At 34.3% G+C, this 23,886-nt stretch overlaps 2 protein-coding genes and 1 long non-coding RNA gene across 3 annotated transcripts; 2 read left to right on the forward strand and 1 right to left on the reverse strand.

Annotated features, from left to right (window-relative positions):
* The first annotated feature begins 549 nt into the window (after nucleotides 1–549).
* Nucleotides 550–1,575, forward strand: LOC131617617 (uncharacterized). The gene is made up of 2 exons (XM_058888879.1): nucleotides 550–1,004; nucleotides 1,099–1,575. Exons 1-2 carry the CDS (start codon nucleotides 627–629, stop codon nucleotides 1,417–1,419), a joined length of 699 nt encoding a protein of 232 aa, XP_058744862.1. The 5' UTR covers nucleotides 550–626; the 3' UTR covers nucleotides 1,420–1,575.
* Nucleotides 1,576–3,080: 1,505 nt separating this feature from the next.
* On the forward strand, nucleotides 3,081–3,541 carry LOC131617618 (uncharacterized). The gene is made up of 3 exons (XR_009288633.1): nucleotides 3,081–3,171; nucleotides 3,258–3,368; nucleotides 3,462–3,541. It is a non-coding gene; the product is annotated as an uncharacterized LOC131617618 (long non-coding RNA).
* A 5,495-nt stretch (nucleotides 3,542–9,036) lies between these two features.
* LOC131620991 (probable aquaporin PIP-type 7a) lies at nucleotides 9,037–10,527 on the reverse strand. Its single transcript, XM_058892191.1, has 4 exons — nucleotides 10,143–10,527; nucleotides 9,728–10,026; nucleotides 9,494–9,634; nucleotides 9,037–9,410 (listed from the first exon to the last, which is right to left on the reverse strand). The coding sequence occupies exons 1-4, from the start codon at nucleotides 10,477–10,479 to the stop codon at nucleotides 9,318–9,320; spliced, it is 870 nt and encodes a 289-aa protein (XP_058748174.1). The 5' UTR covers nucleotides 10,480–10,527; the 3' UTR covers nucleotides 9,037–9,317.
* Nucleotides 10,528–23,886: the final 13,359 nt, after the last annotated feature.

A 23,886-nucleotide genomic window follows, 5' to 3' on the forward strand; every position in this document is an offset into this window, starting at 1 on the left:
TGGTGTTGGCATTGAATCTTGTAAAAGAAACGATCAAAATGAGAATGAATCGTGTACTAGAAATGATCATAATGAGGGTATTTGGATCAATCCAACCGTCTGCGTTGTTAAGAGACGCGTAGAACACAATCCTACCAAGAAAAGAAAGAGACGTTAGTGATAAAGGTAATAATATACATATTCCGACTAATTTGCTTTATTCAATTTGTACCGATTGTTTTATTCAATAGTATAGTACTTATTCAATTTTGGTGCATATTCTCGTTTTGTACATAACTTTTGAACCATGTATACGTTTGTTGACTTCTTTACATGTAACTATACTATTTTGACGATTCCGGAGCTGCTCATGCACTTATCTTTACATTTCGGGACTGTTTTTTATCGGTTTTGCTTCTGCCCGTAATCAAAAGTCGGGCTTAGGGTTTGAATTTCGGAAAACCGACTTTATTTTTTAGTCCGTGGGGACGTTTTACCATAGCCATGTAAATTTCGTTCAATTCCGACAACTTTCTTTTTTGACGCTTATTTTGATTTGTATCGATTTCGTTTCCGATTTACTTGTACATGCATGGTTTGACTTCCATTTGACTTGTATAGATTGTTAGCTTATTAATAGTGTACTAATGTGCTTTAGTTTGTTTGATACAGGTTCAATGGCTCCGGATAGAGATGCTCCACCTGAAAACTCACAAGAAAACTCACAAGAAAGAGATGCTCAAGAAAGAGATGCCACGGATACAAATGCTCCACCTGATACTGAAGCAAAAGAAGTTGCACGAGGCATCACCATTATGAAGGGAATCATTCGACATAGAGACCAAGGATTAGTATACCATATGGATTGGAATTCTGATAAACAAGCAATTGGTCCTAATTCTGCAAAGTTGACAAGCTATATTGGTACACTTGTTCGTATGCATATTCCGGTCTCCATAGCTAAATGGAATCTGAAAAGCGAAGAGTTGGATGCGAAAAAAAAAGCGATTTGGGACGAGCTTCAGGTATATATCATATATGGTTAATTGTTGTTATTATCTTGACGATAAATTGTTTAAATTACTTATACTAACACACTATGCGTATGTTTTTTTGTAGAGGACTTTTGAGATACCAGATGATCGTAGACGCTACATACTTAGTTTGGCCGGCAAAAGATATAGAGGGTGGAAAGCTTTTTTGACAAACACCTATCTTAAGGATAAAGATGGAAACTTTCTTGAAGAGGCACCGGGACGGCAAAAAAAGTATGAGATCTTCATTGATGAAAAAGATTGGGCTGAGTTTGTAAAGCAAAGAGATGAAGATTTTCGAAAAAGGAGTGCCACGAATAGTGCGAGAGCATCCAAACCCGCGTATCCATACAAAAAAGGGCGTTTGGGATATGCACGCTTAGAGGATAAAATTGTAAGTAAATAGAAATACGTTTTAATTAATTGTCTAAATGTGCATGTTTTATTTGACGATTTTATCATTTGTGTCAATGCATAGTTAGAGGAGACTAAAAGTGAGGAAACTTCACTTCCTGTACATGTGTTGTGGAAGGAAGCTCGTGTGGGCAAGAATCAAGCTGTCGATCCCGATGTTCAGAGAGTTTATACTGAATGTGTAAGTATAATGATGTGTCTTTAATTAAATCAAATGTTTTTTAATATATAAATGATTTTTTATCTCCACTAATAATTATTGAAATGTAAATGAATTACAGGAGACCTTGTCGCAATCGGTATCCACCGGTGAGGGGAGCGTACTTAGTAGAGCACTAGATGCTCCTGAGTATCCCGGTCGGGTGAGGGGTAAGGGTCATGGTGTGACTCCAACCTCTTTTTACAAGAGTCCTAGGAGAAGATCAAATCTTACCAATGAAGAAGTGTTGCAAAAGTTGCAGGAATTGCAAGCACAAGTCTCTGAATTGCAAAGAGATAAAGATATGTATATGAGAGAAAAGTGCAACACTTCATCGGTGAAAGAAACTAGTGATAAGGCTAGTATCAACTGTCAAAGGAAATTTCCCGAGGTAATTATAAATTTTTTTTCTTACAAATTGTTCTATTTTATTAATGATAATGACTTTATATTTACTATTGGTTTAGGGCATTTCATCTTGCCAACTATACTTATCGTCACCGAATTATCGACTAGTTGGCAAGGGAAAAATGCACAACACTTTGGGAGATTTACTTCACCATAGACCGCTCCCGGATGGACACCTGAAAGTATTGTTGGATGTTGTATTAAATCATGATGCGATACTACCGGTACCTGACATGGTCTCAGAGACGACATTGCTGCGAGATGCAATAGGATCATTTGTTGCACGGCCCTCGGAGCTATACCATTAGTGATGAGGTATATTGAAAATGATTATGAATCATTTAGTTTTCGAATGTCAATTCTAAATCGTTTATTAATTATGTTTTACATTTTAATTTTAGACTGCTCCTATAAAACCCGCAATTAAGGGTAAAGGGATTTTACAGGAGGAGGAGTCTGTTGCATCACTAAAAGAGGTACATTTAAAGTGTTAATATATAATCTGAATCTAAATCTGCATGAATTTTTATTTTACCTAACTTATATGATTTTTAGGCATCCGCTCGGGAGTCACAACAAGTGACGCAGCAAGTTCGTAGCGTACCACCCACTGGTCCTCCGAAGATAGCGGCAAAAAAAGGCGGTGCTTTTGTGGCTCGGTACCGGACGACGCTCGCAACAATGGTTGATATGTCCGATTTGAAGGATGGTGCTTTACGTGAAATCAATATGGATGAAAGTGTCTTCGGTATTGAATTCAAGTCACATATTGCAATTGATGACTTGGAAGAGATTTTTACGCATGAACAACTAGGCGTCGGTAATATGCACTCATACATCCGGTAATATTCACTCACCCGATATATTATTTAATTAGTCCCACAATATAATTTATTTACACATTTCAATGAAAATAATCTAATGTTTATTATGTTTTTATTTAAGGTTGTTGTATGACAGAGTGTTGTGTGGGACTGTATTGTCTAACAGATTCCGTTTCGTGTCTTCCGCCCATTGCAGCGGAATGGCAATTGCTTCGGAACCAGAATCAGTTAGACAGCTCTTAGTCGATAGATTCATGTCCACCGGCAATTCAGAAAGTCTGCATCTTTGGGCGTATAATACCCGACCAGTAGGGTTAGTTTCTCATTCTTGGTTCATCTAATCTCTGTTTCTTTTGTGTATAGCAAAATTTTCATATAACCTATTGTTTTAATTTATAGAGCACACTGGTTGTTGCTTGCTATCAACCCTATAAGAGAAGTCGTGTATTATCTGAATTCGGTAAATGGTGACTGGACCAATTATCCGGCTATGAAGGAAATCGTTGATTTGTAAGTGGGATCGTTCTAAATATTCGTGTATATTTATATATTTACTTATTTGCGGGATTGATCTAAACATGCTTTTATATATTTGTTAATTAGATCAATACAAGTGTTCCGAAGTCAACGGGACGCACAGGTATCCCGGACTAAATCAAACAACATTACTTGGATCAAAGTGCAGGTACATTATTTTTCACAATTTTGCTTATAATATTTATGCTACTTGATAAAACAAGACAACTATAAAATCTTATTTGTTTTTCTATGTAGTGTCCGCAATAGCGAAACAGTTCAGATTGCGGATACTTTGTTTTGAGGTTTATGAAAGAAATCCTTCAGGCGAATCAATTAGAGATTCCGCTCACGGTATGAATTTATAACTTAAGATAATTTCATATAATTTATTACATTTAACTAAATATATCATTCATATTATGTTTTTGTTTTGTAGTATCTTGACGAATTCCGTGCTGCTGGGTACCCGAGACTTAAGTTGGAAGAAATCAAAGAGGATTTGTGTCACTTTTATATTAAGCAATTTTTCATGTAGGATTTGTGTCGATTTGAACTATAATATTATTGATGTTGTAATGATGTATATATATATATATATATATATATATATATATATATATATATATATATATATATATATATATATATATAAAATTTTGGATATTATAATGGTATTATATTAGTATATATATATATATATTGTCTTACTGATGGCTGAAATTATATCGTCGAAAATATTACAGGTTGAAAACATATTACAGGTCGAAAATATTACAGGTCGACTGGGAGGATTAAATTACATGCTGCACATTAAAATGCCTCATTTAGCAACGACAGCGCTTTTAAAAAGCGCTTCTTAGTAAAAGCGCTGCCAAAGAATAATAAAAAAGCATAAAAAATAAAAAAAAAACGCAACATACGAAAGCGCTTTTGGAAAAGCGCTCTTATAGGGGGGGCTACCAGAGCGCTTTTTTCAGAAAAGCGCTCTTATAGGGGGGGCTACCAGAGCGCTTTTTCCAGAAAAGCGCTCTTATAGGGGGGCCTAATAGAGCGCTTTCTGAAGCGCTTTTGTTACCTACGCCAGCGCTGGCTTTCACAGCGCTTTTAAAGCCCATAAAAAGCGCTTTTAAAGCCCCAGCGTGTTGTAGTGTCTATTTGTTGTGCTGTTTGTCACAAGGCAAAACAATGTAGAAATTCCTTTCATTTGGATAGTAATAAAGCTAACACATCATTTGATTTGATTCATTGTGATATTTGGGAAAAGTACTATACTGCTACACATAATAAAGCATATTATTTTCTCACAATTATAGTCATAGATGATTGTACTAGATGCACTTAGGTGTATCTAATGAAAAAGAAAACAGAAAGGTTGCACAATAAACAATTCAATAAAACCGTTAAAAAGATTAAGGAGTGACAATGGTACAAAATTTGTCAATTCTAAATTCTTGTCATTTATACCACAAGAGGGAATCATTCACGAAACCACTTGTGTATCAAAACCTCAGCAACATGGAAGAGTAGAATGCAAACATAGACAAATATTGAATGTAGCGAGGGCATTACGTTTTCAAGCAAACCTTCCATTACATTTTTTAGAAGAGTGTGTTTTAACTATAACATATCTAATCAATAGAACATCGATTGTAGCTAATAAAGATATCATTCCACAAGAGCTTCTCTTTGAAAAGGCACCAAACTATGATCACTTAAGAAACTTTGGATGCTTATATAACATGAAAAATGTTTCTAAACCACTTGACAAATTTGAATCAATAGCTAAAAAATACATATTTATTGGATATAGGGACAAAATGGAATGAAAAGTTTATAATTTTCAAAACAATGTATTTTATACACCAAGAGACATATCCTTCTTCGAATAAATTTATCCTTCCAATCAAGAATAACATTAAAAAATAAACACTACAACACAATTCTTTTATGATGAAGATTCAAATTATTCAAAAATTAAAACAACTCAATCACTTGAAGACATTAATCATTACAATGAACTAGAATCTATTAGGGAAAACTCTAAACTTGGCGTTTAAGATAACAATAGTACATCGATTGACGAGAATGATCATTGAAGTGCTGAAACCAAAATTTTCACCGCTTCCAAACTTTTGGATCCTAATACATTAGACACGATCATAATTCAAAATATTCCATATGACCAATGATGCGTGTGAGGGGGATCACACTGTTACCAATGATAAAGAAAATAATAATGAAGAAATAGTGTTGACACCAAAAGAAAGAAAACAATCTAAACATTTCAAAAATTTCTAACAATATAATGTACATCCTAACATCAATCATAAGGATTTGGAATTAGCATCTAATTAAAATATTAAATACTCTATCTCAAAATTTGTTATCTATGACAATTTCTTATATAAACCACGAAGCTAATCTTACAGTAATAAACAACAATGAAAAGCCTACGTCATATAGTCAAATAGTATAACTAAAAGCATGGAAATCAACTAAACAAGTGACTATTTCTCGTTCCTCTAATGCGACAGAATATAGAGTAATGACACATTCTACAAGTGAAATTATTTTGCTAAGTAACTTGTTAGACACTCTTCATATTCCAGACACTAATCAAGCAGCAATTTTTTTTACAGGAAAAGATTAACTCATCTCATTAATAATAATATTCTGAATACATGCTGGAATATCAAAGAAAATATGAAAACTAGCAAGAGATGGAGCCACCCGTGCAAGAGCATGAGCAACCTCATTAGTTTGTCTTCTGACGACCTTAACATGAGAGTTCCTAAAGAAAAGAGCCATCAACTGGTTACATTCTCCAGTAATAGCTCCAAGATCCGAGTCATCTGGTCTCGGAATGGTCACACTATCCACCACTCGCTTGGCATCTAATTCAAAATCCACATTGTCATACCCCAAACCATGGACCCAATTTAAAGCTTTCAAAAGACCGAGGGCTTCTCCAATAACAACATCGGTACAAGGCGTAAATCATTCTGTCCAGGCTACAATGAATTTACCCGTATCATCTCTAATGCAAGCACCCAAACCCACCTTATTTTGTGAAAAAGCCGCATCAATATTGCACTTGAACCTGCCCCTCTGAGGTTTTTCCATCTGATATTAACTAACGGGGAATTAATAATCCCATTGTTGGGACGCTGTTGTTGGGCCTCTCTCCAATCGGTCAATAACTGATAAGTCCGCTGACATATAAGCATCGGAGAGTCTTCCACCTGATTCCAGATATGATTATTTCTCCCTTTCCAGATACTCCATAAGGAGACTGAGAAAAACGATTTTTGGTCTTGATTGGATACCTGCAAAACGGAGAAAATAACAGACGCAAATGACTCGCCATTACCACTTAGATGTTGTAACATAGACCATAATCCCACTTTTTTCCAACACTCGATGCTTTTAGGACACTGGAGAAAAAGGTGAAAATTGTTCTCTTCGCCTACTCCACACGCAATACAATTGGGGGGACAACTCACACCTTTATCCAGTAATCTCCTTCTAGTAGGCACACAGTCTCTACACAAACGCCACATGAAATTCTTAACTCTGGGAGGGACCTTGGTATTCCATAACAAATTCCAGCACCCATTAATTCTAAGATGGGAGGTATCAATAGCATCATTGATACAATATCTATAAGCGCTTCAAACTTAGAACTTGCCATTAGATTCATGCTTCCAAAACAATTTATCATTATGAACCGCTGCAAAAAGGGGAGCATTTTGAATCTTTTGAGCTTTTTCTACTCCTACAAGCGCATAAATCAAATTATGGTTCCACTCTTTACCATTAAGAGTCATCAAGTCCGATACTTTTAGATTACTCACCACCAAATTATTAGGCCAAGGATTAGTCAGAGAAGTACCATCAACCAACCAATACTGATCCCAAACCAAAATATTCTCTCCTGACCCTATGCTCCATTTCAATCCTCCCTTAATCACAAATTTTGAGCTCCAGATACTACGCCATACATAGCTAGGGTTATGACCAATATTTGAGCTTAGATAATCGCAATTTCGAAAAATACCTGGCTTTGTTATAGTCGAGATACAAGAGAATTTGTATTGGTCGTAAGCCTACATGCTTGCTTACTTAACATGGCCAGATTGAAAGCATTTAGATTCTTGAAACCCATGCCTCCTTCACCTTTAGGCACAGATAAACGATCCCAGGAGAGTCAATGAATACCTTTGGCTCTATCTCTTTTATGGCCCCACCAGAACAAGTTCAACAACTTCTCAATCTCATCAATCAAGGAAGAACGAAGAAGGAAAATACTCATGATATAAGTCGGAATGGATTGCAAAACAGATTTAACCATTGTTTCTCTCCCTGCTTGCGACAAGCTTCTGCTACTCCAAGAATTAATTTTCCTCCAAATTCCGTCTTTAATGAAATTCAGCGCTGATTTCTTACTTCTACCAATCATAGAAGGAATACTGAGATAATTTCCGGTGCCCATAATCTGTTGAACCCCTAAACACGTAGCCAACTCTAGACGAGTATCAGGATTAACATTTCTACTGCAATAAAATTCAGATTTTTGGAAATTAATAGCTTGCTCGGATGCTTCCTCATAAGTGGCTAGTATATCCTTCATAACATTAGTTTCTTCCATATTAGCTCTGAAGAAGAGAAAACAATCATCGGCGAACAATAGATGAGATATTATGGGAGCATTTCGACAAAGTTTAACACCATGGATGTCACATCTATTTTCTGCTCTCCTAATAAGAGCATTAAGACCTTCCGCACAAAGAATGAATAAGTACGGAGATAAAGGGTCTCCCTGTCTCAGCCCACGCCCGGGAACTATCCGGTCCGACCATGTTTCCATTCATACTTACTGAATACTCCACCGTTCCAACACATAGCATAATCCATCCAATCCATTTTTGGCAAAAATCCATAGTGATAAGAATGTCTTTCAAGTAGTCCCAATCAATTCTATCATAAGCTTTACTTATATCAAGCTTAAGAGCTATCTCCCCGACTTTGCATCTAGTTTTGGTCTTCATATGATGAATCACTTCTGTAACAACCATAACATTGTCCAGGATAGATCTTTCGGAAACAAAAGCTGATTGATTCTCTTATATGCATTTAAATAAGAGGACATATTCGATTAGAGGTCATCACTAAAGTTCATGTACCAACTCAACAATAATAAATCATTAAAGACGAACATTTCATGATTTCATGTCCAAGTTGAATGTTCACACTGATCATCTCCAACTTAAGGAAAGACTATTAGAGATTAGATTTATTTATTACTGAAATAATTAAAAGTTAGTTACTAATTTATTTTTAAAGAGTAATAGCACCGATAATTTTTTCCGAAAATGCATTTTTAGACATAAGAGTAATAGCACTGTAATTGAAAAAGCCAGTTATAAGTGTAGGATGATAGGTTAAATGATCCAATGTGTGTCTTTACAATCTAGTTGGCATATACCACAAAACACGAAATCCATTATTAATGAAGAGGATGGTCCCATTTAGTGTTAGGTAACAACAAAGCCCCCACCCGTCTAAGGCTTTCGAATTTCAAAACCTTAACAAGTGAAATCGAACGAAAAGTACGAATAAAGAATCCCAAACTTGTCACTCTTGGGAAGATGACAAAAAATTCAGAAATGATGACTCGAGTGTTATTTTAGATTTGGCAAAATACACAGTCACACACGAGCTGCAGGACCCATTACGCTGGATCCATTACGCAACGCCAACACACATGCTACACCTAATAATCATAAATAAATATTACATCTTTACATACAAATTACAAAAGACAACATTTCAAACTTAAGAAAAATATCATACATAAGATTATTTCATTTCATGTTGAAGAAATGAAATCCACAAACATGACATGATTGATCAAGAACCGTTTGATTCCATTCGTTTCGATCACTTAGACTTGAAGGGAATGGCTCTGATTACAACTTGATGGTACAGTGCTGCAAGACCTGCTCCAATAAATGGTCCAACCCAGAAAATCCACTGCCACAATAATAATTGATCAACAAAAATATTTTAAAACAAATAACTTTGCAATAAAAATAGATTATAATTTTTCTACTTACGTGATCATTCCAACCAATTTTCTTGTTGAAGACAATAGCAGCACCAAGACTACGTGCAGGGTTAATACCAGTTCCAGTAATTGGAATAGTGGCCAAATGCACCAAGAACACAGCGAATCCAATTGGCAACGGTGCCAAAATCTACTCATAAAAAAAATTAACCATAAAATTAATTAATTATACTATTTTGTAAAAAATTTAATTATTTATTTTCAGAAGGGTACTCCTACTTACAGGAACATGAGAGTCTCTGGCGCTACGTTTTGCATCAGTGGCTGAGAAAACGGTGTATACAAGAATAAAAGTGCCAACAATTTCAGCACCAAGTCCATCACCTTTGGTGTAACCAGGAGCAACAAAGTTAGCACCACCGTTCAGATCTCCAAACCTTTTTTTACCTTCAAAACCTTTCACCACACCAGCACCACAAATAGCACCCAACACTTGCATCACCATGTAGAATATTGCTCTTGGCAACGACAATTTCCTCGCCAAAAATAGCCCAAACGTCACAGCAGGATTTATATGACCCCCTAAACATGATATTTAATCATATTTTCCAAAATCAGTACTATTATTCGTTAAGTCAGCTCAGATGGTAGTTGTGAGACATTAGATGTAATGACGCAGTTTCAAGAAATATATATACCTGAAATTCCAGCGGTGCAGTAAACGAGAGCGAAGATCATGCCACCAAAAGCCCAAGCGATACCTTGAATACCAACCGTTTTACACTTGGAACTTTCACGAACAACGCCCATAACGGTTAAAACGGTTATATAAAGGAAAAGGAAAGTGGCTATGAACTCGGCTATCCCGGCTCGGTAGAAAGACCATGAAGTCAGCTCCGAGAACTCAAAAAGTGGCGCCGGTGGTGGTTCCTGGTAGTCCTTTGGCTCGTCTTGGCTCTGAGCCGCAATCCCAAGTGGTTGTCTTTCTGGAAATTTGTTGGCTCCTAAGGACACATCCTGTTCCTTCGCTTCCATGTTTCTTACTCTAGATTGTTCTGGTGAGTGTGAAGGGATAAGAATAAGAAGAGGATTTATAATAGGAATTGGTTTGAGTTAAGGGAAATGTGGGTCCTACCATGCGTAATATGTTTCATTTTTCTATTGATAGGGACCAATTATTCATGAATGGTGCTTTATTCTAACTACTTAAGGTAAGTCCCACCATGTTCCGCGAAGTACTGGAACGTGAACTACTTGTTGTGAGAATAAGAAATGCTTTAGTTTTACATATGAAGGGTAAAAGTGGAAAGGTTGTGAAGAAATTGTGGTCCATTTTCCACGTGTATTTTAAGCTGGGCGGTGGTTATTGTCAAATTGGGATGCTTCTGTGAAGTGACACGTGTCTCTTGAGATTGTCGTGTTGTGCATTGCATTAGGCATAGCACACAGGTTAGGTTGGGGGATGCTATTTCTTATTGTAGGCGGTGGCTACTACGGCGATGTGCCGAAAGTGATTTCTCTGTGTTTCTTTTTTTTGTTTTCTATAAATGGGATAATTGAAAACTCACACGATTTATCTATTATGATGATGATTTTGATATGATGTTAATAACAAGTATTACTTCTAAGCTTATGTTGTTTTTTGCTTAGATTACAATTTACTCAAACTGTATTATATTGATAAATGGAGGTATATAATTGATTGTTTGTGTATGATATATTTGTAAAAATTTTGTATATGTTGATTAATTAGTAAATTAATCAATTCTAACCGGTAGTAAAAAGATGCTCTGATCTGTTCTTGTAATTTGAAACAAATAGCAGCGTATTATGATTGACTGTAAATAAATAAACAGATGATATTTTGTTTATTGTTCTTACATTGTTCTTATTTGCATAAATACTATACAAAGGGAAATATTCTGAGAAAAAAGGTTATTTGGACATACAAAATACTAATAAGAATGATTTCGCAAGAAATCTAGTATCTAAAAAATGTGAAATAGGATGTATCAAAATACTATAGGGTTTTTGACTTTAGAGAGTATCTTGTTAATGAATGGTGTCATGCCGTGCGGTTATAACTTATGGGTGTATGAGCTATATAATAGATCTGGTTTTTTCTACAAATTTGCCCAAATCTATTGAAACTAGCTAGAAGAATAAGTGATAAGGAAAATGGAAGAATAAGATAAATGAAAAAAAGGTGTGTAGAAAGATAGAAGTAGAGGGTTTGGGGATTAAAATTTTAAGGATGTTCAACATTGTATTACTAGAAAAATGAGAGTGGAAAGTAAAGAATGATAGGAGGGGGATTAAAATTTTAAGGATGTTCAACATTGTATTACTAGAAAAATAGGAGTGGAAAGTAAAGAATGATAGGAGGGGTATTTGGTATGATGTTTTGGTTGACAAATACAGGATGCGTTTTGAGGTTTAAAATCTGACGCTAACGCATGAATATCAAATTAGTGGAAGGATGTTTGTAGTTTGAACTTAGGAGAGTGTTCTACATTAAACGAATATTCGGTAAATGAGACTTATAAAAGTTTGCTGGCGAACGAACAACTACTTGATAATCATTCTTGGACCAAGGTTTGGTGGAATAAGGCGATCCCATCTAAAGTGTCATGTTTGGTTTGGAGAATGCTATAAAATAGAATTCATATGAAAGATGACATATCTATAAGGGGAGTGATAGAACAAATGCAGGTGAGAGCTTGGTATAAACGACTTAGCAAATTCTTATCTGATAAAGGAAATTCTAGAGGGAAGGTAGATACAACACTTTTCATTAAGCGTAAAGGAAAACACATACTTCTAGTTCAAATATATGTTGACTATATCACATTTGGTCCTACTAACACGCAATTAGTCAATGAGTTTTTTAAGCTTATGCAGGGTGAGTTTGAAATTAGTCTAATGAGGAAGTTAAATTACTTTCTTGGACTCCAAATCAAACAACTCAACAAAGGAACGTTTGTGTGTCAAACAAAATATTGTCACGAATTGTTATAGCAATTCGGTATGGACGATGCAAAATAAATTGACACTCCAATGCCCACAAATGGAAATTTAGATAAAGATAAGAATGGTAATGATGTAGATGTTAAAAAGTATAAAGGTACGAATGGATCTCTCATATATCTTACTGCATCTAGGTCGCATTATGTTTAGCGTTTGTATGTGCCCTCATTATCAATCGACTCCTAAGGAATTGCATCTAAAAGTTGTCAAGCGCATCCTTAGATACCTTCATAGTACATTTAAGTATGGGTTTTGATATTCCGAAGGAAGCGATTGTAATTTGGTTGGTTATTTCGATTATGATTTTGCCGATTATTTTGATTCTGATTTTTCCGGTTAAGTCAGGTAGGAAAAGTACCAGTGGAACTTACCACATGTTCTTAAATTCCTTAGTTAGTTGGCATAGCAAGAAATAGGTTACCATTGCTTTGTCAACTGCGGAGGCAGAATACGTTGCAACCAGTAGTTGTTGTGCTCAAATTTTGTGGCTTAAATAAAAATTACTTGATTTCAATATTAAACTTTCACGTATTCCTATCATGTGCGACAACACTAGCGCGATTAACCTAACCAAAAATTTGTTGCTACATTCTGGCACTAAACACATTGAGATACATCACACTTCCTACGTGACCATGTTGAAAAAGAAGATGTTGTAGTTGAGCATGTTGATATCCAAAATCAACTTGCGGATATTTTCACAAAACTTCTTAAAATTGAACAATTTTTCAACATTCGAATGGAATTAGGGATACTTGATATCTCAAATCTCGCCACCATAATTTTACTTATTCAAACTTTCTTTGAAAGTACATACTCATGGAGTGCATCCTTCACCAATCCTTTTATGAGGTATTATCGTTTCATTCTCTCTTTGTAAATAAGCCTTTTACTTTTCATTATTTTTTTATGTTCCAAATGCTTGATAAAATTGATGTATGATGCAATACCATGAATGTGCACTTCAAAAAAAATTGTTGAATAACCTATGAGTATTTTCAATTCATATGCTTATAATGACTTCATGCTTTAATCATTTGCACTTCATCATCACATAAATTCTGCACATTTGAAGTATCTTTGATGCCATTAATTATTGACCATGGTATTTATCATTATTCTTTGCATGATATATGTAAGCTTGCTATCTATCAATTCTTGCATGATTGAGATTGAGCATGTTATAGTGTACATAGAATTCTTGATAAATTCATGTCACATTTTATGAAAGCATCTTTGTTTTGGTTTTAGTGGTGATTGGTATCTTCCATCTTTACCAAGTTAGACACATGCGTGTGCAGCATCGGGAGCACCTTTTATAAATAATTTCATAAACATGATGTTTTTGAAGCAACTCAAGAGTCTGATTGCATTGTATCTATCATCTTTCATGCCTTTGCATTTGTTATCGGGATGATTTGTGGAAACAATATTCCAATGTTGTTTGAATTTCCTTTTTATTTATGTTTAAGCATTTCAATTTTGTGTCATTTCACGTATGCGAGTGCACGTTCTTTTTTTCAAACGCTTCTATGTGATATATTGGTTTATGTGTGATATATGATATTACTCAAGGCTTGTTTTGTCTCTTTTTTTGATGTTGTCAAAGGGGAGAAGCACTGCAAGACAAAGTTGGGATGCACATATTCAGGGGGGGGGGGGCCTTCACGAATACACGAAATGCTTCGTCGCAAGTTTTTTCATCATCAAAAGGGAGGATTATTGAGTGCTCCTGCCTATTAGATGTTTTTCAATATGTCAAAACTAGGATAATTTAGCGTTTCTGTATATTGAATGGTATCATCTGAGTCTTAATGTGCATCTTAGTACTAGATAACTTAGAATGCATTTAGAAAATGTTTTATGCATCAAAAATCATGTTTTTTTTGTGAAAAACAGGCTTTTGTGTCAACAAATACATGTTATGAGTGGACACATGTAGATCATTATTAAAGTACGTAGGCTCTATTTGCATGAGTCGACACATACTATAACTTTTGTTTGCATGTGTCGACACATAGAAGAAAATTTTCTTCTATGAGTTGACACATACGACTTATGTATCGACACATGTTGCTCATTTTTAAAGCTTGTAGCTTATGTTTCTCATGTGTCGACACATGACCTGATATAGGTCAACACATGCATTAATATGAGTTGACACATAACTCGTATGTGTTGACAGATGCAACAAAGCTTTTGAAAAATTGCATTCCTTTCTAAACTTATAGTTTCTCATTTTGCCTCCACCTTGCACACATATAAATACCTCATACATGCATCAGTTCAAAGTTGATGAAACCATACAAATACAAAGATTGCTCTTTATCTTCAACCTCACATCTGTGCATACACACAATCAAACTATAGATAATCATTTTTTTGTTTGGGTGTCATCTAAATTAGGTTGGTAACGTCTAATTTTGGGATTTTGCACAAGACTTCGCAATTCGGATTCAGGTGAGTGAAAGCTTAAAAGAAGGTGGTTCGGTCAAAGGAGTAGCAGTAAACAGAGGATCGTTTAGGAGTCTTGGGTCACGATAATTTCCAATTGGATTCAGCCTAGTGAAAGCTTCAAAGAAAGTGGTTCTGTCAAAGAAGTAGCGGTAATTGGAGGATCAATTGGTATTATCGGGTTCTTGATCGAGCTCAAAATCAAGGGAAGAGAAAAAGTTAGGATCAAGAACAGACATAGGGTTTTGTAGGGTTGGATTGCTACATTTCTCTTATAAACGGATTTTGCAAAGCAAGATTTACTATCTTAATTCGGTTTGGAATTGGGGGGAGATGTAGTCATAGCGAGGACGATTGGTAAACTTCTTAAACAAGTCCTCGTGTCTTCTCTCTATATCTCTCTCATTTACTTTCAATAGCATATTGTTGAATTCTAAAGTTGTGCAATCAATACGATTAGATATATTATATATAAATTCAAAACTGTTTTGTTGTGTTGATTATATTCCTTGTGATTTTAATTGGTTTTCAAATCAACAAAACCTTAAGAAAATTATGATCTAAATTGATTTCACATTAAGTGTTCGATAAATTGCTTCACTCTATTTTTTATTTAATTATTTCATTGGAAATAGATTACTTGCGTGTTTGAATTCAAACGAATTGTGTTCATTATTGAAATATATTAATTCAACCACTTTTCATTATCATTTCAATCTTAGTGGTTTTAACGTATATTCGAGTTTTCCGATAACGGTTCAGATTAGACAAATTAATCGGGGCTTTTTTTTCGCTATCCATTTTTAAAAACATTTTAAAAATAGTATTTTCACCAAGTATTTTAATTGGGGATCTATTCACCCCCTCTAGATAAGTTGCCTTCGTCTAATATTTTTGTATTACATTGTGGATGCGTCCAATACTATTTACTTATTAAATGTATGATGGTTATGTATGTTGCTTGTTTAATGTTGCGTGTATGGCTCTTTATATGTTTCTACTATTTGTGCCAAATTTTTTTCTTTTTGAGAATGTTAAAAGAGGGAGAAACAGTTTGGTTATGTTGTGCTTTTGTTTCAATCAAACTTGCAGGTTCTTGAGATAGCAATGATTACAACATTAAGAAATCAATGGGAAGTTATACAATCAAGAGGAACCTTTTCCTTTTCAATCTTTATACAAAATACAAAGAAAATTATTTGTCATCATCAAAAAGGGAGAAATTGTGAAGATGGTATCTTCTAGTTTAGCTTGGTTTTAATGAAGACATGTGTATCTAAAAGAAGAAAAAGATGAAGATATTATGAAGAATGATCAATGGAAAATAAATGTTATCATTTACATCATCTTAAAGGTACATATCACAATTCATTCTATGTATCACTTTGAAAGTAAGAAATATCATTCAAACTTCATCTAAAATATTTTCAAAGTTGTGCATTAAAAGCATTGAAGCAAAGCTACCAAAAGTGCTATTTTCTATATAAAAAAAAGACGAAGTGATAATCGATTACAAGATCTTCGTAATTCATTACTAGTTCAAAAAATTCAATTTTTTTAATGTTGTGTAGTGGTAATCAATTACACCTATGTGGTAATCGATTAGCACCTATGAAAAGATTGCTTTTCATGAAACAACATAATTGTAATGCATGACAATGCTTTATGAAATCTTTTCAAAGTACCGCATCCTTTCAAAAAGGTTTCTAGGAGTGTATATAAAGCACTTTACATTAGATAATTAAATTCACCTCTTTCAAATCATTTTTTCACACAATTCAAACAATTTTCAGAGTATTCATCTTTGTTCAAAATGTTTCGAAACTTTGCATACTTTCAAAAATCATAAGAGGTTCAAAAAAATCCAAGAATTTAAATGTTATTATTCTGATTCTTGATGTTAGAAAGAGAAGTCCATATTTCAAGTGTGAATTTATAAATCAATCCATCAACAAATTCTTTAGCGCTATCTAGACAGTAATGTTCTTTATTGTGTGTATGTGTTAGAAGATTTTAACAGAAGTCTTGGTGTGATATTCGTACAAAGAATCCAAAACATGGTGAGAATCCTCTAAGAGAATAAATGGATTGGACCAACATTAGTTTGGAGAAGGTGAACTAGGATAATTCTCTTGTGTCTTTTACATTCTGCACATTTAATTTTCTGCACTTATTCTTGAACATTCATAAACTGGTTAATTACTTCCAACAAAATAAGAAACTTCTGCTTAAAATGAAAAAAAATCGGCATACCTAATTCACTACTCTCTTAGGTTGAATCTAAAACTTATACCAATGAACTTTGATTTTGCTGCATGTCCTTCTATTTTGGTCAATAATTCTTAATTTATCCTCATACTCGAGTTTCTCTAGCTTCTAGTTCTTTCTTCGTTCAACCTCTTTACTTAGGAACCATTTTTATCCCCTTTTCCCTTACATCTGTTTGATAGTTTTATTGTCTTTACTATGGAAAACATAGAAAATATTCATGATAAGATAATGAATGAGTCTAATGTTGGGTATTCTCCATTTTCGACAATATATGAAAATCTAGATGTCCCAAATGCTGATCCCTTAGAAGTTAACTGTCCCAACCCCAGTTTTATTATACTTACTGACAACTCTGGTTCGATAGAATATGGGGATGAATCCTTCAGTGCTTCTAGTGAGGGAAATACTGATGGATCTTTTAAACAAGATGGAGAGGGGAATTCCATCAACCTTAATTTGAGGGAGAATATATTTGTCTTGCTTCCTCTATCAAGTATCACACAGATCCATATGTTTTCTGTATTGGCTAAAGATGAGCAGCAAGCTCGCTATTTCGCTGATACCTTTAGGGAGACACATGGTTGGGAACCTAGTGACGTAGAGACTAAAGATCGCCTTACCTTTTGTAGCAATAATGCAGTTTTTTTACCCATATTACCTTTTTGGTGATAGTTGAGAAGACATGCTTCGACGGGGACATGCAGGTTTACCGGAGCTGACATATACTTTCTTATTTTGATAATGCCGAAAGAGTGGAGGAAGCTCATATAGAAGCGGGTCCTTCCTCTAATTGGTTGGTTTCACATGTTGTTAGTGGCAAAAGGATTTTCCGCTCTTTTGATGAGTGTTTGATTCCCTTCTATGAATGTGTCTTTACTCGGTAGAAACCCATGTTTCCCTTTAGCGGGTTTGATGAAATGATGTTGAGGCGTATAAAGATTTCCCCTTCTCAATTACACCCGGAAGCCTAAGCATTTATTAATGTCTACCAATACTTGCGTGAATACCGGGACAAAGAATCATCCCTGGATCTCTATTTTAATTTAATTTTTATGTCGCAAACCTTGAAAGATCCCCATTGTGGGCAGGGGTTTCTCTCTCCACGCCAGGCATCCAAGATCTTTGGCGTTTACACGGACATTTGGAAGAATTTTAAGTAATATACAGGATCCCTAAGGGAGAATCTACTCCAATAGGTGATTCTGCTTCGACATCGGTCAAGTGTAAACAGAAGATCCAAAAACACTAGGTTTAGAGTCATTTTAGTCGTCTGTGAGAAATATTTATTTGAGGAAAAAGGCCATGAAGATGAGTGATGCGCTCCAGTATCCTCTTTCCACTCTAGTTTCTACTCAAGGAGAGGTGACAACAGAACAACCCTCTTCAAACATTGAAGTTTTGTGTGTTGCTCATAACTAGCCAGCTCCCCATGAATAGGGTGAATGGAGGATCAAGAGGTTCATTGATTGGTTTGTTGAAACAACTAATGGAAACAATAAGCGGCGTGGTTAGGATAAAAAATCTTACGGATGAAGAAGTTTCAGACAAGAGGTCCAAATCATCTAGTCCTACTGTTATGGGGGATTACTCTTCACTCCTCCCAAATTTCTAACCATATTCCCTTCTTAGGTGCCTCTGTCTTCCCAAGAAACACGAGCCTGTATCTTAGAATATGACACTACTTACATCTAAAGCCTCTTTGACACTAATAAAATAAAGCTAATGGAAAAAATCACCTTCCACGTGTTTCGAGGTGTTTTCTTAATGACTTTGGCAACTGTATTTCTTAAAATGAAGATCAGGTATTTTTTAAAATAAATATAATATTTTGAGATATTTCTTAAAATTTTACATTTGAAGTTAATATAATAAATATTATATCTAAATATTTTGAACTATATCTAAATTAAAATAAAATCTATTAAAAGAAAAATTATTATAAAAAAATTAATAAAATATTTTTTCTATTTTTAATTTATAAAATATTTTAAAAAAAAAATTCAAAAATGAAATTATCAAACAAATAAGCTCTAATTAATTGAGAGCTGTAGAATTCTAATGAAAACTATACATTTCTTCTTAAATTTTTTTAACGCTGTATGTCCAAATTTAAGTTAAATCTGATCATTTAGTTAAGTAAACAAATAGTATTATTTCATCATATATTGTTTACGCACATTTCCTCTTTTTTTTTTTAATAGTAAAATTAGTTGCAAGGTTATCAACAATTAACTAATCACAATTTGTGCTACTAAAATCTCATTGTTTTACAATGAGATAAGTTTAGCATAAAAAAAATTGAAAAGAGTAAAGACATAAATGAACGGTTGAGATGCTTGTTGTAGAATGGCCATCAGAAGAGAAGACACATAGAATCTGAATCCACGATTAAGTTTAAATACAATTAAGAAAGTACATAAGTTGAATTATAAAATCGTTTTTTTGGGCAATAGATACAAAAGTTGTTAACCAAAAAGCAAATTAAACCATTAAAGTATTCATGGTTCATCATTATATCAATCATATTATACCTAATGCGCATTAGTTTAGCAACTTGATTAGTATCAATGACTTGTATGGATAACATTATTAAATAGTAATAAACTCAAATGGTTCCTTATCATTTTAATTAATTAATTGTGAGCCAAATTTTATGGTATCTTTCGTAACATTTCATTGTCAATCTATCTGGCAAAAAACCAGTGGTTAGAGAAGTATCACCATCCAGGTACATTTTGGGTGGCAGGGCCCTCATAAATCTATGTTTTTTTTATGTTTTTGAATTTAAGTTAAGAAACATTTACAAAAATAACTAGGCAGCTCAGAACATCTTTTGTCAATAAGCAATGTGCTTTCCGTTTGAGTGAGCCAATAATTTGATAATTTTTTAGAGGAAATTGCAATGACTTATTTTCCTTTCAAAATGACTTCATATGAAAGTTATTAATCTTCTCCTTTAAAAAATTTAATTTAATAATTTTTTAAAGAAGAAATTACAATTACTTCCCCCTAAGATTTATTAAAATAATACCGATATTCTCTTCTAATTTAAAATATACACTAATTTTATATAAAGCTACAAAAATATTTTAATAATGGTTAAAACATTTTAGGTATATATGACATTTATCTACAATTTTTTTAAAAAAATTTAGTTAGTATATGCAATTTTAATGGAGATTATGCATATTTTAAAAATGAAAAAGATGTTTGTGTCATTTTAACATACCATAAAAAGTGAGTAAGTGAGTGTAATTTTTCTTTTTTTTAACCAAAACATCAATTTTATGAAAAAATTCAAATATATTTTAAGTGGCTTCTAGGATGAGACATTAAATATGTCCCTCACCATGAACCATATTTATCGACCATTAAATTAAATTAACTATAGATTGTATCATGGACTACAATACATTGAATCTATTTTCTTTTTGCCTTTTTTCGCTCGCTCTCTGTGTTTTAATTCTCATGGCCTCTTCCTCATAGATATTTTCTTCTTTTTATGTTAATACTCCTAATTAAATTTCCAACAAACAACCAAATAGCCTGCATTTTATACTCAATCTCTGCAAATCCATCCAATCCATAATTGAAAAATGGTAACTAGGGTTAAATACACCCAACAACTTATTCATCTTTTTAACTCACTAATTCCTCAATCTCAAAACACCTTATAAAATTTTCATAGCATATTTGTCGTCACATTTTTAAGTTATCCAAAATGAAAGCATTTTCCCCTCAACAGTAACTGTTTCATCCATCAAAACTCTATTCTTTCCACTATTTTCTCATATCTAAAGCATTCAAACCATTAAACCTAAAGATTGTTGAAGGATAATTTAGTATTTTTAGTATGTTGCATATGTGGCCCTAGTTTTCTGTGAATAAATAGACTAGTAGTAGCTACATTTAAACCTAATCATTTTTCTTCAACTTTTGTAGCCGTCATTGCAGAGCATTATATATAATATTCCTTTTGCTTTCATCACCTTGTGGACTAACAATTGGTATTTAGAGCTCCGGTTCAGATCCATATGGATACACGGGAAACATGAGTGAAACGGTGAGGCATTGTGTGATTGATTTTGTTTCTTGAATTCGTGTTGAATCTTTAAAGGAATCATAATAGAATCACATTTTCTAATTCTGCGGGATTGGGAAACATTGTGTTTGGTGAGATCTGAGTGACTTGCACAAGGTTGAAGATGAACGGAAACATTAGTTTGAAAACCAAACTTCTAGTGTTCAATGGTAAGAACTGGAATCGTTGGAAGATTCAGATGCGTGTGTTGTTTGACGCTCAAGATGTTCTTGATCTCGTCAACGATGGTTATGTTTCAGTTTCACTTCTAGAAAATGCAACTGATGCACAGATAAATGCTCAGCATGACCTGGGGAAGAAAGATCATAAGGTGTTGTTCTTCTTCCATCAGTGTGTGGATATGAACATCTTTAAGAAAATTGTTGATTCGACGATGGCGAAGGAGGCGTGGGACACACTGGTTAGATGTTACGGTGGTGACACATTAGTGAAGAAGGTGAAGCTTCACTCCCTGAGAAAGCGGTATGAGAATCTCAACATGAAGAACAACGAGAAGATTTCTTAGTACATCTATAGAGTGATTCTGATCACTACTGAGATGAAAGCTTGTGGAGAAACACTTTCTGAACAAGTAATCATAGAGAAGGTATTGAGGTCTCTTACTTGTCAATTTGATTACATTTTGGTAGTAATTTAACATTCTAAAGATTTGTACACCATGAGAATAGAAGAGCTACAAAGCAGTTTAGAGGCGCAAGAGTTGCATCTGATTGAAAGAACTTCTGAGAGGGAAGCTGAGCAGGCTCTAAAAGCTTCTTTTGTTAAGAATGAGCAGAAGCATTCTTGGTCAGAAGTCAAGATTAGACGTGGTGATAGATTCCAGAAATAAAAAACCTCTATAATCGATGAGAAGAAACATCATAAGGGAAAGGAGAAGTTTGACAAGAAGAATGTTCAATGTTACTATTGTAAACAGTTTGTCCATTTTGCTAAAGATTGCTGGTCAAATAAGTGAAGGAAATCAGAAGAAGCAAATATAGCCAGAGGAGATTCTGATGATAAACATGTGCTATTGATGGCATGAGTCTGATGGAAAGTGTTTTGCAGATTGGTGGTATATGGACACTGGCTGTTCAAATCACTTGACTAGAAACAAATAATGACTGATAGATTTTGACTCAAGAAGGATGACAAAGATCAGATGTGTTGATGATAAGTACCTTAATGTAGAAGGTATGAGAAATGTCAAAGTTAAAGTGAAGAATGGGAAGAATGTTCTGATCAAGGATGTTTGGTATGTTCCTTGAATTAAGAGCAATCTGATGAGTGTGGGTCATCTCCTTGAGAAATGTTTCTCAGTTGTTATGAAGGACAACCTCCTAAAGTTGTATGATTCTAATCAGAAACTGATTATGGAATCTAAACAGGGAAGCAACAGAACATTCAAGGTGGATGTGAAGATAGCTGAAACAGAATGTCTTTGTACAGAAGACGTTGAAGGTGATAGTAAGTTGTGGCACAAGAGGTTGGGGCATCTGAACTACAGAAGCTTAGAGTATAACTCTACAAAATTCCAGAAGTTCTGTGAGGAGAATGGAATTGAGCATGATATTACTTCTCCTTATACTCCTCAACACAATGGTCTTGCTGAAAGACGAAATTGTACTTTGCTTGATATGACGAGAAACATACTGAAGGAGAAGAAACTTCCTAACATCTTGTGGGGAGAAGTTGTTGCCACGTCAACATATGAGGATGTTTGAAGAAGACCGGGGGGGGGGGGGGGTGTCGTTGTTTCTTTGTTATTTTCTTGCTCTTGATGGCGCTTTTGGAGGTAGAGCAACGATTTCCCTTCCTTGGACGGTGTACCTCATTTGACCTAGAATGCTTTTTCCTATTTTTGAGTGTTTAGTCCCAGATTCCTCTTCATCCAAATTGAAACCAGAATACATGAATACTTTAATAATTAATTCACCATATGTTAAAAATCATGTTTTTATTTTTGCTATCCAACATATAAGGGATCATTGCACCTACCCAATTTTTCTCAACTCGATTTTCCAAAAACCAAACCTAGGAATATCTTATTTGTGAATAGTGATCAAGTTATTCCTATTTAGAAAGAGAACACGATTCATCATATAGTGAATCATATGACTATCCAGACATATAATTTTGATGGTGAATGGAGAAGAAATATTAGAAGATGGATCAATTAAATGGATCACCATAAAGATCAAAGTTGGACTCAATACCTTCTTCGTCGTATTGATCATAATCTTGATTAATGAACGGTAGGTTGCAAGCTTGTGCAAATTCTTCAAAGTATGGTTCAATGAGGGTGTTTCTTAACTTGAAACTAAGAACACCATTGGAGTATGAGAAATTTGCATGAAACATCCTCACCAATTCGGGATATCTTTCCTGAGGCACTTCGAAGATGAAATTTTCCAAACTGGCATCTTTAAAGATCTTCGACAGAAAGGAAATCCTTGAAAAGTTCCTCATTTAAGAAGTGAAAAATGTATATTTCTCTTTTGGAAAAATATTTATTGAAAGTTATGATTGAAAGTTATGATTGAGAAGATTGAAATGAACGACTTCTTTTTGGTGCCATTTGGAGGTGATAATAAGAGAGTGAAATAGAT

The sequence above is a fragment of the Vicia villosa genome, linkage group LG7, assembly GCF_029867415.1.
Source record: "Vicia villosa cultivar HV-30 ecotype Madison, WI linkage group LG7, Vvil1.0, whole genome shotgun sequence".
Lineage (NCBI taxonomy): Eukaryota > Viridiplantae > Streptophyta > Magnoliopsida > Fabales > Fabaceae > Vicia > Vicia villosa.